General features: G+C 36.9%; 1 protein-coding gene across 2 annotated transcripts; it reads left to right on the plus strand.

The window, feature by feature from the left end:
* Positions 1–6,977: 6,977 nt before the first annotated feature.
* Positions 6,978–16,320, plus strand: trim47 (tripartite motif containing 47). Of its 2 annotated transcripts, none has more exons than XM_015605337.3 (8): positions 6,978–7,216; positions 8,436–8,653; positions 8,764–8,809; positions 10,096–10,191; positions 10,326–10,550; positions 13,435–13,457; positions 13,586–13,701; positions 13,817–16,320. In XM_015605337.3, exons 1-8 carry the CDS (start codon positions 7,031–7,033, stop codon positions 14,344–14,346), a joined length of 1,440 nt encoding a protein of 479 aa, XP_015460823.2. In that variant the 5' UTR covers positions 6,978–7,030; the 3' UTR covers positions 14,347–16,320. The 2 variants fall into 2 exon arrangements, with proteins under 2 accessions (XP_015460823.2, XP_022537162.1); XM_022681441.2 differs by lacking the exon at positions 6,978–7,216 and adding an exon at positions 7,290–7,518.
* The last annotated feature ends 233 nt before the right edge of the window (positions 16,321–16,553 follow it).

A 16,553-nucleotide genomic window follows, 5' to 3' on the forward strand; every position in this document is an offset into this window, starting at 1 on the left:
ATGTAAAATTGCTTAATTTTGCTGAATTAAATACAAGTAACAAAGTAAACGAGTAACAAAAATATGAACGACACACAAGGGTTAAATTTGTTCTGACCTAAAATAAATGAACCCTGTAATAGAATAACTGGTATTTTTAGCTGTAAAGTGCTATTTCTTATTTACAAAACAACATGCTAAAAGATAAATGAACTCTAAATTATAAATCTAAAACTTCACCTATGCTCTTGGTGAACATATTGTGCTACCCACCTCTAGATATAGACACCTGTAAATCAGTACCTATAACCGCTGTTCATCTGTGACTCATCTGGACTCTGAATTGGAGGACAGTTATATAGGCTGTAACGAGTAAATGTGACTCAGGAATTTTGATTATTTAAGCAAATACTATATATTCTCCATGTGTTTAGTGGATATCGCCACTAGCATTACACTTGTTTAGTGTAAACACCTACACACACATGTTGTTGTCTGCTGTTTTAGGTTTCTGCATGAGTACAGAACCTCCCCTGCAATGCCTCATCACAGTCATGTTCAGTGTCTTTAGAAATAGATGATTTATTCTTTTTGCTACTGTACCTCTAACTCATAAACATAAATGCCTGTGATAATATCTGTGTAAAGCACTGCACACAAGTCACATTTTCTTTTCATAATTTCCAATTCAAGTATTATTATGTATTCCAAAATCTGAGCAGAATACAGCTGAACCGTCTTGACTGCACACGTCACAGATCCCTTCATACCAACACATTCCTTAAATCACAAATAGATGTTCTATGCAATGCAGTTAGTAGAAGACAGACCGTTGTATTGTGCTGTTTTTGTTTTTCATTTGTTCACTTATTTTTGTTTTTTGTCTTAGATTTGTTTGTTCCACATATAAGGGCACAGTCAAGTGAGATTACAGAACTGCACACAAAGTTATAAAGATATGAAATATCATTTTTATGTATGCAGATGTGTTTATGGTGCAACGTTGTGTTTGGAAATGTTCAATGTTAAGTATTTCTAATAATCTGTACAACTTTTTTTTGTAAAAGGTCTGAAAAACCACAAAATAAATGAACTTTGGAAAAATAATTGAATTGAATACATGAACAGTCTCTAGTTAAAACTACAACAGACAGCAGGCAGGCATGTCCAGTGCCCAAACCCAAAGATAGGCCTATTAGATTCTGATCGTAGTGTGTAAGTGGTTCACAGGTGTTTATTTTAGATTTCTTGTAAACCTGTCTTAAAATGTAAGGGATACTGAACCTGAGTTGGGCTGGTGGGACGGCTCAAAGCGGGTGGCGGGAAATTTCCCTTATTTTTAATTTTAAAACTTAACAGGCATGCTAAAGTAACGCAAAAGTTAATTTTACTGGTAACTACAGTCATATAAAAAAGTTTGGGCACCCCTATTAATCTTAATCATTTTCTAAATATTTGGGTGTTTTTTTATTTTTTATTTTTTATTTAGGTCTAATAACTGATGGACACAGTAATATTTCAGGATTGAAATGAGATTTATTGTAACAGAAAACGTGCAATATGCATTAAACCAACATTTGACCGGTGCAAAAGTATGGGCACCCTTATCATTTTATTGATTTGAATACTTCTAACTACTTTTTACTGACTTACTGAAGCACAGAATTGGTTTGGTAACCTCATTGAGCTTTGAACTTCATAGCCAGGTGTATCCAATCATGAGAAAAGGTATTTAAGGTGGCCAATTGCAAGTTGTTCTCCTATTTGAAACTCCTCTGAAGAGCGGTGTAGTATCTTGAGCTGTGATGCCATGTAGATGCATGAAATAAGTCTTCGCTGATACTGTTCTTTGTATATAAGAAAATTTATTACAGAAAAAAAGAATAATTAGTACAAAAGATAACAGCATCATTAACAAGCAAACCGGTTTTGCTTGGAGAGAGGTTTCCCAAATCTGATCCGAAGCTCTCTGACTGGAATTGCTGAAGTCCAGCCTTTATGTTTGAAAAACACCTCACAGCTGGAAACACTTAACATACGCTCCTATAGCGCACATACATAGAACATACACAAGTTAGTCTGACGCAATGCATGGGAGGGGAAAGAAGTGCTCCCCCACACTAGCCTATGCTTGAAAAAACAAATGTGTTTAAGTTAGGGCTAACTCCATCTGTTCCCTGTGGTCCAGTGGTCATTCTGTGTGGAAAATATATATGATAATGGTGAATATGGTGAATATCCCATGTGTTTACAACTGTGTATGCTCAAATATACGTCAATATATTCCCCCCTCTGAGGCTTGAAAAGCCTCAAAAAAGAAAAAACACCCCAAACAGAGACAGAAGCAAAAAACGCCTCCAAGCACACTGCAACTACACAGTGTGTGAGAGCAAAAATATAGCCAGCAGCCGTCCAGCCTATATGTGTAGTTCAAGGAATAGGAAACACTTGTATAATGACAAATCAAGCAAATACAACAGAAAACCCCAGAAAACAAAATAAACATCCACCTTCAGGCTGGTCGACCCATCGGACCATCCAGTGAACCTCTCCCTGCCTAACATCACTGTCCCTAATGCGAGAAAAAGAACAAAACAACTGGGGCCCCAAGAGACATACTCAAGAGTAGCACACAACATTTGCCAAATGATTCAAATGTGACGTAAGTACAGACTAAGTCAACATTTTTCCTCTCTTCCTTTTTTTTTTATTTTGTAGCATGCTTTTCCAATTCCTTTGATACACTACTCTAGAGTTTTCTCTGTTCCTCAGCCAACTCTGTCACATGGATAACGCACGCTCACCCACAGCAGTAGTCGCTTTTTTTTTTCCTTTACTCTCCCCTGGCTCCCTGGCCAGGGTCATTAATCCCTTTACATTTATGCCTTGTTACCTTAACTCTAGTTACAGAGAAAGCCCATGTCCGCTTAACAAATCCCAAAATACTCATGTCTTACAACTTTCAAAACCGGGCCCAGTATAAGAAGTTAGCATGCAGTAACTGACCATTTATCAAGCTTCATCCCCTAAACTTCCTACAGATAACTATTTTATTTCACTTCTGTTTATTCTTCATTTTTTTCTTTAACTCTTTCTCATTTTTTTCCTGACTGCAGTTATACCCCTTCTAGTTAAAATACTTTTTACCCCAATTTAGAACAAAGCATTATCCCATACATCTACACAGCATGACAGACACACATGGAGCAGGTTTTTCTCTGCGACCCAAACAGCCACACACACACTTCACCACTTCCACCAGAGCACATGTGAAAAATGCTCACCTTCCTTTGCCGGCTGTAGCAGTGGTGGAAGCACTGAAGCAGTACGAAAGCACAGGCCACAACGAGAGTCCCATCTGGGTCGCCATTCTGTAGTATCTTGAGCTGTGATGCCATGTAGATGCATGAAATAAGTCTTCGCTGATACTGTTCTTTGTATATAAGAAAATTTATTACAGAAAAAAAGAATAATTAGTACAAAAGATAACAGCATCATTAACAAGCAAACCGGTTTTGCTTGGAGAGAGGTTTCCCAAATCTGATCCGAAGCTCTCTGACTGGAATTGCTGAAGTCCAGCCTTTATGTTTGAAAAACACCTCACAGCTGGAAACACTTAACATACGCTCCTATAGCGCACATACATAGAACATACACAAGTTAGTCTGACGCAATGCATGGGAGGGCAAAGAAGTGCTCCCCCACACTAGCCTATGCTTGAAAAAACAAATGTGTTTAAGTTAGGGCTAACTCCATCTGTTCCCTGTGGTCCAGTGGTCATTCTGTGTGGAAAATATATATGATAATGGTGAATATGGTGAATATCCCATGTGTTTACAACTGTGTATGCTCAAATATACGTCAGCGGCATCATGGGCTCATCAAAACAACTCTCAAATGATCTAAAAACAAAGATTGTTCAACATAGTTGTTCAGGAGAAGATACAAAAAGTTGTCTCAGAGATTTAACCTGTCAGTTTCCACTGTGAGGAACATAGTAAGGAAATGGAAGAGCACAGGGACAGTTCTTGTTAAGCCCAGAAGTGGCAGGCCAAGAAAAATATCAGAAAGGCAGAGAAGAAGAATGGTGAGAACAGTCAAGGACAATCCACAGACCACCTCCAAAGAGCTGCAGCATCATCTTGCTGCAGATGGTGTCACTGTGCATCGCTCAACAATACAGCGCACTTTGCACAAGGAGAAGCTGTATGGGAAAGTGATGAGAAAGAAGCCATTTCTGCAAGAACGCCACAAACAGAGTCGCATGAGGTGTGCTTTTCTCATGATTGGATACACCTGGCTATGAAGTTCAAAGCTCAATGAGGTTACCAAACCAATGTTGTGCTTCAGTAAGTCAGTAAAAAATTGTTAGGAGTATTCATATTGCACATTTTTTCAATCCTGAAATATTACTGTGTCCATCAGTTATTAGATATATCAAACTGAAACGGCTGTTGCAAACACCCAAATATTTAGAACTAAAAATTATTAAGATTAATAGGGGTGCCCAAACTTTTTTGTGGACATACAGTATTGTGCAAATGTTTTAGGCACCTGTGCAAATTTTAAGTAAAGAAAAAGCTTCTTATCTGTGAAGTAAGTGTTTATTAGCTCAGTAAAACACTAACTTAGCATTACAATAAATACAAACAGCAAGTTTACAAAAATCATTGCTTTAACATCACTGTTTTCCTTAAAAAAATATCATAATCTCTCCTCATCTGAGTTTAATAGAGTTATTTCTAGTTCTCAGCCTATCAACACCTAGTTTAGTAAATCAAATCTTACTGATGTTAAATCAGGTGAGCTGCTGATGGAACTGAACATATACATGCTGGCTAAGAGGGGCATCGAGGAAAAATGGAACTAAACTTCTACAGCTTGGCTCAGGATACAACCAGTTTACCTAAAAATGAGAAATTCCTGCTACTTTTTACTGTTTTTATGTTTATTTGCATCTGTTTATATCATATGTGGTGCTTCTTCAGGCAAAAACACTTGTATTGCTAAGTTAAATAAAATAGTGTCATTTGCTTAAGTGCCTAAAAAATGTTTTGGGTCAATGTCGTGCTGAAAGACCCATCCACAACCCATCTTTAGTGTGTGTTCTGGCTGAGGCCAGGAGGTTTTTATTCAAGTCTGGTGGTGTTTTTGGGGTCTTGATTCATTACAGTGAAGTGTGTTACTAATGGTTTTCTTGGTAACTTCTCCCAGCTCCCCTGAGATCATTACAAGCTCATCCTTTCTTTCTCAGAATCAATCTATACCCCATGATGTGAGGTCTTGCATGGAGCTCCAGAGTGACGGAGATTGACTGTCATATTGTATTTCTTCTTCCATTTTTGAATTATCACACCACTATTAATAGTGGTCTCCTTCTCACCAAGCTTCTTGTTGATGGTCTTATGTTAAATATAAATAAATAAATAAATAAATACTAAATACTAATAAATAGTACTAACTTAAATATAAATATACTACATAAAAAGAGTCAATAAGGCGCTGCCACTATGATCACTATGATCACTGGTTCGAATCTCGGTCATGCAGCTTGTCATCAGCTGTCGGAGCCCTGAGAGAGCACAATTAATCTTGCTCTCTCTGGGTGGGTAGATGCCGCTCTTTCCCCTGTGAGCTGATGTATTGGAACCGAGTCACTGCGCTTTCTTTCGAGCACGCTGTGATGCTACTCTGCAATGCTGCATCAGCAGTTGGAAAAGAGGCAGTGGTTGGCTTCACATGTATCGGAGGAGGCATGTGCTAGTCTTCACCCTCCTTGTGTATTTTGCATTTTGGTATCACCAGTGATGGAGAATATACAGCTGAATAGGTGGGACAATCAGGAGAAAAAGAGGATAAAATTAATTTATTAGAAATTAGAATTAACTAGAAAAAATAAAAGTGCATGAAATAGATCAATAAAATAAATGAAATATGGATAAACTACATAAAGAGTCAAATAATAACAAATGAAATACAAATAAATGACATGGATGCAATAAAATAAATTTTTAATTTTAATAAGTTACATAAAAAGGGTCAATAACATAATTTAAGGATTCAAGGAGATTTTAGTGTTTCTTTTAGTGTTTGTAATAGTAAATCAAGTATTAAAAAACATAAAAATATTCAATAAAATAATGCCTGAAATATATAAATAAATTACACAAAAAGAGTAAATAAAAAAATTATTAATGAAATATAAATAAATTACACAAAAAATAGTCAATAAAATAATATATTAAATAAAAGAATACATAAAAAGGATCAATAAAATACAAATAAATTATTTACACAATAAAATATAAATAAATGACATATAAAGAGTAAATAAAATAATAATTAATGAAATATTAATAAATGACATAAAAAAGAGTGAATAAAATAATAAGTAATGAAATATAAACAAATGTCATAAAAAGAGTAAATAAAATAATAATTAATGAAATGTAAAAAAATTACATAAAAATAGTAAATAAAATAATAATTAATGAAATGTAAATAAGTGACATAAAAAGAGTAAATAAAATAATAATATATTAAATATAAATAAATGACATAAAAAGAGTAAATAAAATAATAATTAATGAAATATAAATAAATGACACAAAAATAGTCAATAAAATAATATAGTCAATAAAAAAAATACATAAAAAGGATCAGTAAAATACAAATAAATTATTTACACAATAAAATATAAATAAATGATTTATACAATAAAATATAAATAAATGACATATAAATAAATGACATACAAAGAGTAAATAAAATAATAATTAATGAAATATAAATAAATTACACAAAAAAATAGTCAATAAAATAATATATTAAATAAAAAAATACATAAAAAAGGATCAATAAAATACAAATAAATTATTTACACAATAAAATATCAATAAATGATTTATACAATAAAATAAAAATTATTAAAAATAAATAAAATATAAATAAATTAAGCGGAAAACCGCCTCTTTCGGCGCTACGTCAGCCGCGCGCTGTCGTCCTTCCGCTGTCTCCCCGCAGTGTGGAGGAAGCGGAGCTCAGTGTGACCATGGCTACTGCTGGAGATAAGCGGGGGGAGCTGCAGAAGGAGCTGGTCTGCGCGATCTGCCTCGATTACTTCGACGACCCTGTGATTTTAAAATGCGGACACAACTTCTGCCGCATGTGTATTTTAATGCACTGGGAGGAGAACGGCGGGGACGACATCGGATACCAGTGCCCGGAGTGCCGGATGGTGCGCTGTGTTTTCATTCCTGATGCTAATGCTAAAGCTAACCCTCTCCTCAGCTCAGATCAGCCTAAGTAACGGTGCAGCTGGAGAAGTTAAAGAGCGCTCGCTGTTAGGGCTAGGGCCACGTTTTAGCTCCTGCTAACTGTCTCACCTCTCAGTGAAACAGGGAGACAGCTGGGGGTTATTGGATGATATTTAGGCTTTGTAATGAGACAGGAGACAGGTTATAACTAGGGAGCTAAATTATGTTTTTCCGTGCAGTTGGATCAGAACCGAGGGGGTGGATTTCTGGACATGGCTGTTTGGTTTGTGGTTCAGTATTTTAAGCTTTTTGTGACTTTAGATAAAAAGACCACACTTTTATTAGCTAGCCAACATAATAATGATGCACTAAAACGTGTTATTAGTTTAAAAGAAAACAGCATAACGGACTAACTTGGAGTTAGTTTAGCTAATTTATTATAAATAATCAAAATGTAGATAGATAGTCCATTATCTGTATTAAATTAACCCCTAATTGTATTTTTCTGCTCCAGAATACTAACCTAGATAAATTAAACAAGCTATCTAATATCTAATTAAGTTAGTTTTCTAAAGAAAGCTAGCTGAGTTTGCGTTAATCTTACATTAAAATAAGAAAATCTTTATTTAATTCCCACTGTTAAAAAGTGTGGGTAAGTTATAGGGGTGGGCGATATGGCTCTACAATAATATCACGATTTTTCCGGATATTTTTGCGATAACGATATACTTGGCGATATAGAAAAACAGAAAAATAATTAATTAATTTCTGGAATATAGTATAAGAGTATAACAGAATAATCATAATGTGGCAAAATAAATAATATAACATAAAATGATATAATGCAGCAAAAAATATTGCAGAATATTTAGTGTGTGCATATAAACTGCAAACTAAAACAAGATCAAGAAAAAGTGGATTTTAGTGAAAGGACACCTTTAACACTTTTAAGTTTTCTACAGGAATCTTTCCTAGTGTTCCTTACAATGTAGAAACAAGAGGTGTCCAAACTTTTAAATGGTACTGTATATGATAATATTATTATAATCATTAATAAAATCATTATTTTAGATAATAATGTATATATTTCAGGAACTTAAAGTTTAATTATGTATTAAATATGACATGATGGCTTTAAGTTTAAAGTGGGTTTAATGTTTAACTCTTTGGGTTGTTCATTAACCATGTTTTTATTTATAGGTGTTCGGTAAAATGAGCTTCACGAAGAACTACCTGGTGAAGAACCTGGTGGATAAATTAAGCGATTTTGACTGTTTGAAGACGTGCAGGCCTCCTCCTCCAGTGAAGCCGCTCAAAATGGATGGAAAATGTGAGCGACACCATGAGGAGCTGAAACTGTACTGCCACACAGACAGAAAACCCATCTGTGTTGTGTGCAGAGAGTCCCGGGCTCACAGGTAGGCTGTCTGATTGATTGAGTTCCAACTTTGTTAAACTTCTCCATCTAAATGTAACGTTATTGTATTAATGCCTGTTTTATAGTAATGGGACTTCTACATGTTTTCAGACACCATGACGTTGCTCCTGTGCCGGAGGTTGTTGAGGATATGAAGGTGAGGTCCTGTGATTTGCTCTACCAAATGTCAAACTAAGAATCAGACAGAGTAGTTTAATTATAGTTCCTTTTTCTTTCCACTTTCCTTGATGTTACCTGATCTGTAGCTAGTAGCTTTACTATATACTGTGCTCTGGCAGAGCTGACAAGCATGTGGGTCCACATGACTGCTATATCAGGAAAAATGAAGGAAAGCAAGTAGAAAAGGAAGTTTTATTTCCCTGTAGACTCCAGGGATGGTGAGCCAGTTTTCACTACTGCAAAAAACATTTTGAACATGCTGCTAGTCTTTAAAAACAGTCGTAAGCAGAGGTCACTAATAGGCGGACCGCGGACCACGGTTCATTTAAAGAGGCGGAATGTTTATTGTCTTTATGGTTTACGTGCTTTACAGCGCAGTAAACTCACAGACCAATCACGTGTGCTGTAAGATCACCAAATGCTCTCCACAGCCAATCAGATCTATGCAGATGCGAGCGCGCGGAGCCACACAGGAGAAGCAGGCAGTGAGAAGTGGGAGAATAAAGCGAGAAAAGATGAGAATACAGATGGTGCGCACCAGAAAAATAAATTAAAATACTACCTTTATAAAACATACTAACAGTAATGTAACCGAGCGGAGTTACTCGGAGGAATTAAAGAGAAACAACCGAGACAAGAGTCCAAAATATTCCACTTTACTCCACCTGATCAGAACAACTCAGCAAAAAAAAAAAAAACTCTCGCTCGCATTCGCGCTCTCTCTACTCCCAAAACAACCCTACCTCAAAACTACGGCAACCCCCAGGGGACAAAAAGCATTGGCAACTTCCCCCATCAGTTTTACCAACAATGTAATAAAGTCTGATACAGTAATACTATTAAATAAATTAAAACTGCTGTCTCCATATATTGTATGATTTGTCATTCATGTAATTATCATGACAGGCAGGCGCAAATCTAATATAAATAAAATTAAATAGAATAAATACAGCATTTGAAACTAAGTTAACATACAGATTCACATTAATAGACTCCATAAGTTCAGGGTGTTTCCATTTCTTTTATGATAGGTTAATAATGTAATTATTGTGACAGGCCTATTTAAAACAATACATGTTGTTGATATATACTTTTGTTTTTTAGTTGTTGATGACGACATAAAACACTGACAGAAACACTAGTCCGGACCTTGGCCTGGCGAATTTTTCTCTAACTGGACCATACTGAATTCTAATTTATTACCCCTGGTCTAAAGTATTCCTTATTTTGCTTACATGATTTGTCTTTTCCTTCAATCCACAGGGAGAGCTGAAGCTGAGGCTTATCAAGCTAAACTGGCAGAAGTCTATGTGTGCCAGAGTCAAGGCCATCGATGAGCAAGCTAAAGCAGATGTCAAGGTGTGTGAATGTTGGAATCACACTGCGTAATGAAGCAAACCAAGTCGAGTCTGGTTTTGAATGAGGTATATAACTGCAGTAAGTGCAGGACCTTGTCTAAACTTAGGCAGCTAACATTGTTGGCATTCTTACAGCTGAAGAAGCAGGCTCTGAAAGAGAAGATTGAAGATGACGTAGGGGCTTTGGTCCAGTTCTTGCTGGATGAGAAGGATGGGCTCCTGGAGAGACTGGAGGACGAGGAGTCCTCCACAATAGCGCTAATAGACGAGAACCTTAAGCTGGTAGAAAGCGAGGCTGCTAAAGTGGACAAGGCCATTTCTGATATTCAGAATCAGCTCAGCGAGGCCGGCAACTTTGATGTATGTAAAAATGTTTTGCTTTGTTTTTTTGTTTCAAGTTATGAGAAATGGATATTGCTGGATGTGGTGCTGGGCGGTATCACAAAAATGTATGGCATGTAAGGTGGGCGATATGGCTCTAAAATAATATCACGATATTTCAGGGTATTTTTGCGATAACGATATACTTGACGATATAGGAAAACTAAAATAATTCATTCATTTCAGGAATATAGTATAATAGTATTACAGTATAATCATAATGCGGCAAAATAAATAATATAGCATAAAATAATATAATGCAGCAAAAAATATTGCAGAATATTTAGTGCATGTATACAGGTGCTGGTCAACGAATTAGAATAATTTGAAATAGTGCAATCATGAAATTCTTTGAATGCATTTTTTGTGCAGAAAGCAAATCAGATGTTCACCGCACCTGTCCTACTCGTTAGACTAATCACAGAACTCGTTACCTGGAAAAAAATTTGCTCAGCTGAGCTTTCCAAAAGGCCCATTTAGGCCATTTAACTGTGACACTGTTGTTTTATTGAATTAGAATAATGGAGAAACCGTTTCATTGAATTAGAATAAATGCTCGAATTTTTGTTTTCTGTGAAGAGTGTTCACTGTGCAGTATAAAGTCAGGGTTGAGTAGAATTTCTAAGTTGTAAAATCAATCATGGGTAAGCAGCGCAACCTCTCAACTCGGCTTCAAATCTCGCGTTCCAGCAGTGAAACCGATGCTGAACAAGAAACAAATGGAGAAACGGCTGAAGTGGGCCAAAGAACACGGCGAGTGGACTGCTGAAGACCAAGGTCCTCGTGTCTGGCGTCGTGGTGGCGAAACCTACAACCACGAGTGCGTGAAAAGATCCGTCAAGTTTCCCCAGAGCGTTATGGTCTGGGGATGCATGTCCGCTCGAGGTGTAGGGAAACTCTGCTTCCTCAAGAAGACTGATTCCTGATTCCTGATTCCGACTGTTGAGGAACAGTTCGGCGAAGAAGACTTCATATTTCAACAGGATCTTGCACCAGCTCATGCGGCAAAGTCGACCAAAGATTGGTTCACTAAAAAACAGCTTGAAGTTTTGGCATGGCCGGCCAACTCGCTTGACCTCAATGTCATTGAAAACCTTTGGGCCGTCGTCAAGCGGAAAATTCGCGACAGAAAGCCTACTACGCTGGACCAACTGAAGCAGAACATCGCCACTGCCTGGGAAGCTGTGAGTGCGGAAACTTGCGACAAGCTGGTCAAATCGATGCCGCGGAGACTTCAGGCAGTCATACAAGCCAAGGGGGCAGCCTCAAAATACTGAGAAAGTGATGATTGTAATTATAATAAAAATTATTCTAATTCAATGAAACTGTTTCTCCAATTCAATAAAACAACAGTGTCACAGTTAAATGGCCTAAATGGGCCTTTTGGAAAGCTCAGCTGAGCAATTTTTTTTTCCAGGTAACGAGTTCTGTGATTAGTCTAACGAGTAGGACAGGTGCGGTGAACACCTGATTTGCTTTCTGCACAAAAAATGCATTCAAAGAATTTCATGATTGCACTTGCATTTCAAATTATTCTAATTCGTTGACCAGCACCTGTATAAACTGCAAACTAAAACTTATATTATACAATAAATACACCTAAAGCTTCACAGTGAATAATAGACTACTTTTAAGACAGAACAGCCCTATTATCACGATATGGATTTTTAATATCACGATATTTCTGTCACGATATATTGTATACGATATAATATTGCCCACCCCTAATGTCATGGTATTTTCATGGTTTCACGGTATATCACTGTATTTTATATAGTCTGTGACTTACTGTACTGTTAGTAGTGCATATAATATCAAACATTAAGGCTTTAAATCAAGTCTCACACTCATATACACAATTTATAAAGAAATCAGAGGAATGTAAACAATAGACCCTTAAAAGAGATATGCCAACGACACAAAACTAAATATTTTAATAAATAGTTCAAGCCATTAGAGGCAGAACAGTATTAAAATCGGCCACAATTCCCTTCTTTTTACAGTTAACCAATACAATCAGTTCAATATGCGTTAAAATGATCCTTAAAGCTCCAGTATTAATATATCTATATATATATATATATAGTTACTTCTCACCTCGTATCCTCATGTTTTATGGAGTTTTGTAGTTTTCCATCTCCAGAGAGGTGTGCGTCAAGTTACGGCTTAGGTATAAACACACAGGAGTATAAATTGGCTGAAGCAGAGCTGAGCTTCCAGTGCATTAGCTAGTTATGCTAACTGGCTAGCGTTATCTAGCAAGCTATCCCAGCGTCCCTTATTGGAGGCACTGTTCTACACAGCACTCCACAGTGCCTCTAGTGGTTTGGCTAGATGCATACCAGTTCTAAATTCCCCTCTGCTATTCCGTATGAACCGGTATACCGCCCAGTAGGGGTGGGCGATATGGCTCTAAAATAATATCACGATATTTCAGGGTATTTTTGGTATATACCTATATACTTGGCGATATAGTAACACTAAAATAATTTGTTCATTTCAGGAATATAGTATAATAGTATAACAGAATAATCATAATGTGGGAAAATAAATAATATAGCATAAAATAGTATAATGCAGCAAATAATATTGCAGAATATTTAGTGCATGCATATAAACTGCAAACTAAAACAATTATACAATAAATACACCTAAAGCTTCACAGTGAATAATAGACTACTTTTAAGACAGAACAGCCCTGTTATCACGATATGGATTTTTAATATCATGATATTTCTGTGTCACGATATATTGTATACGATATAATATTGTCCACCCCTACCACCCAGCACTAATTGGATGACTTTCGTAATTCACTGCAACCTTTTACATAATAATATACATTGTCCTTTTCTCTCTGTAGAGTATCAGCAAAGCTTACTTAAGGTATGTTTGTTATTTCTATTTCTCTTTAGATTTTTAAAAATATATACTATACCCAAATATATGCATGGCAGGGGGGCATAGGACCATGCTTTTTAACTACTCCATCATGTATTTTTTTTTTTTTTTAGCCCGAGCCACGTCAGCCTTACTGTGCAGGCAGTGAACTGTCCCCCAGATTATACGGAGTTCACTGGCCCCTTTCAGCTCATTCTGTGGAAGAAAATGATGCATGTTCTTCATACAAGTACGTGGAGAACATTTTTTTTCAGGATGAATTGTGTTAAATAGATGAATTGTGTAATAGGGAACTAACTAGTGTGCTAAATACTGCTTACATGTGACTCTCTCACTCGTTTCAGTGCCCCAAAACTTGACGCTGGACTTGGACACAGCCCATCCGTCCCTGTCCATCAGTGACTTTGATACTAAAGTGGAAGAGGGTCGTGTGCGCTCCCAGGAGCCTGACCTGCCCCAGCGCTTCACACGCTTTTTCGGCGTCCTGGCCACGGCCCGCTACTCGAGCGGCCAGCACTACTGGGAGGTGGACGTGCGGGACAAGGGCGTGTGGTATCTGGGCGTCACCACTGAGTGCAGCAACCGCAAAGGCTTCGTCAACCTTTCACCTTCGGCCGGATACTGGAGCCTGTGTCTGCAAGACCGGCTGTACGCCAACGAAGAGGACTCTCGCGTGCCCGTGGCCGATTACTGGAATTCGCCACGTGTGGGCGTGTTTCTGGACTACGACAGGGGCCACGTCACGTTCTTTGATGCCGTCACCATGAAGCGCGTTTATAATTTTATCGCCTACTTTGACGAGCCCGTGTCACCCTTCTTCAGCCCGGGCAAGAACGACCCCGGCAGCCGAGTGCAAATCTGCCACTTCTACTGAGAGGCCTGACCGTTAGTGGGCAGGGAACTAAAATATAACCGAAATAAAACGTTGGTTATCTCTGTAATAAAACGTTTCCATTCCTTGGAGTCCTCCAGTTCGGAGACTGTAGGGTTTGGCCGTGGTGCAGCTCAGACTGTGACGTTCTTGTTTATATGATTTAAAAAGAGCACAGTTGCTCTGCTTCACCCAAATCTGAAGGAATCAGAGCTGGTTCTACTTGTTACTGTTGGATTTACGATGTAGCCCTACTGAAATTCAGGTAGAGATACTTTTTTGCAGGTTTTAAGCGAATAGCAACTCAAAGCTGCTCATAACCTCCGTTTTCACCTCAGTGTAGTGTTATTGTGTCTTTCACTTTTCAGGTAAAAGTAACAAAAGACTTCTAATCACTTTCAGATGAGAGTTTCTACACGTTCTAATTCCGCTTTATAGCAGTGGAATGTAAGTGGTTACGTTTTAATAGTATTAGGATTTTCAGTTTTTGCTCAAATGATTTAGGGCATTTTAAGCTTTACACTGAAATAACTTTTTCACCCTCCCTTCAATAATATTTCACATTTGTCCTTTTTATTTATGTTGAATGTTTCTACTTTGATATAAATGAATTATTAACAAATAATGTTATACTCAAATATTACACTTTGTGTAACTCATTTTTTTTAACAGGCTGCACCCAGCTCTGTGCTAAATAGGTCTGTAAGCTCTCTGAGTTCCTTTTTACTTCTTTTCTTAAATACCTGAGCTGGAATTGCTGAGACACTTCCATTTAGACATGAAGACTAGTTCAGACTGCACATAGCTATAATAATTTATACATGGAACAATTTTTAAACTCTTTATTCATCTTAAGCTAAAAGCAATTAGATTAAATATTGTGTGCCATTTTTCATTTTCCTTGGGAAAATCTACGAGGTCAGTCTTCATTTGCATTGTTTTTAACTTTATGCTTTTATTTTAGAATTTCTGTCTTGGTTATCTTTGTTAAAGTGTCCTGTATTTCAGGCGAAGTACGTTGAGAAAACGAAGACTGATCTTTTTCAGTCACATTTAAAGAAGGAACAGGCTTCTGTGTGCATCCCATCGACTGTAACTCGATTCTGTCCTGAAGTAGTTTTAATTTCCGTTAATGTTGTGTGTAATAAGAAATGTATTCCACTTTAGGGGTGTGTTAAAAAAATCGATTATTCGATTTAAATCGATCCTCATTTGAATGATCCGATATCGATTTATATAAACCCGAGATCGATCTTTATAACTAGCCCCTTTTCCCCGTGTATGCGTAGCTTTAACGTCTCGCGTAGATCTCGCGAGACCATCCTTTTTTTCCGAGCAGCGCGCTCTGGCTGGGGTGATCAGTTAAGCATGGCTGAAGCAGGAGTGCAGGCGCCCAAGAACCTGAAGGCAGACGTGTGGTTGCATTTTGTTGAGTGTTCATAATATAAACTAATATTTTAATAATGAAATTTGAGTGTTCCTTGTATAATTACATTTCATATTCAAACTACAATTTTTATGGTAACTGAAATTTCCCTAAATTAATCGATGTTGAATCGAGAATCGAATCGAATCGAAAATCGATTTGAAAATCGAATCGAGACCTTGTGAATCGGAATCGAATCGAAATGGGAAATCAGTGATGATACCCACCCCTATTCCACTTTATTCCTGTTTTTAGTAACTCTTGTTTCTGACCTGACAGGATGATGAATTCTGAGCTGGACTGTGATTTTTGACCGCGTGCTTCAGGTCAGAATAGATTCTGGATCTGCGTGCTCTGAGTGTGCTCTTGTGAGGTTTCTTTTTTTTTTTATGCCTTTTGACTGATAATCTAAGATGTTTGTTGCTGTTGAGAGATCATATGATGAGATTAACATTTGTGTGGTTTGTTAATGTAATAACTACTGCAGTATGTCAAACCTTTTATTTTCCACAGTAATACATTCATTTGGGAAATAAAATTTGATTGCTGGCTTTTTCCTTTTTTAATGGTTCAGCTTTTGCTGGTAGCTAAATTATAGATAGATGGTCTATGATGGATTTTTATGGTCAAGGTTAAAATCCTGGTCATCCACGTTGGGCTGGGTGTTATTGTAAAAAAAAAAAAAAATATATATATATATATATATATATATATATCTTGATAAAGGAGCGATTCTTAAAAACGCTAGTTGTTACGTAACTGCATGACCATTTAAAGTGCAAAT

The sequence above is a fragment of the Astyanax mexicanus genome, chromosome 20, assembly GCF_023375975.1.
Source record: "Astyanax mexicanus isolate ESR-SI-001 chromosome 20, AstMex3_surface, whole genome shotgun sequence".
Classification (NCBI taxonomy): Eukaryota; Metazoa; Chordata; class Actinopteri; order Characiformes; family Acestrorhamphidae; genus Astyanax; species Astyanax mexicanus.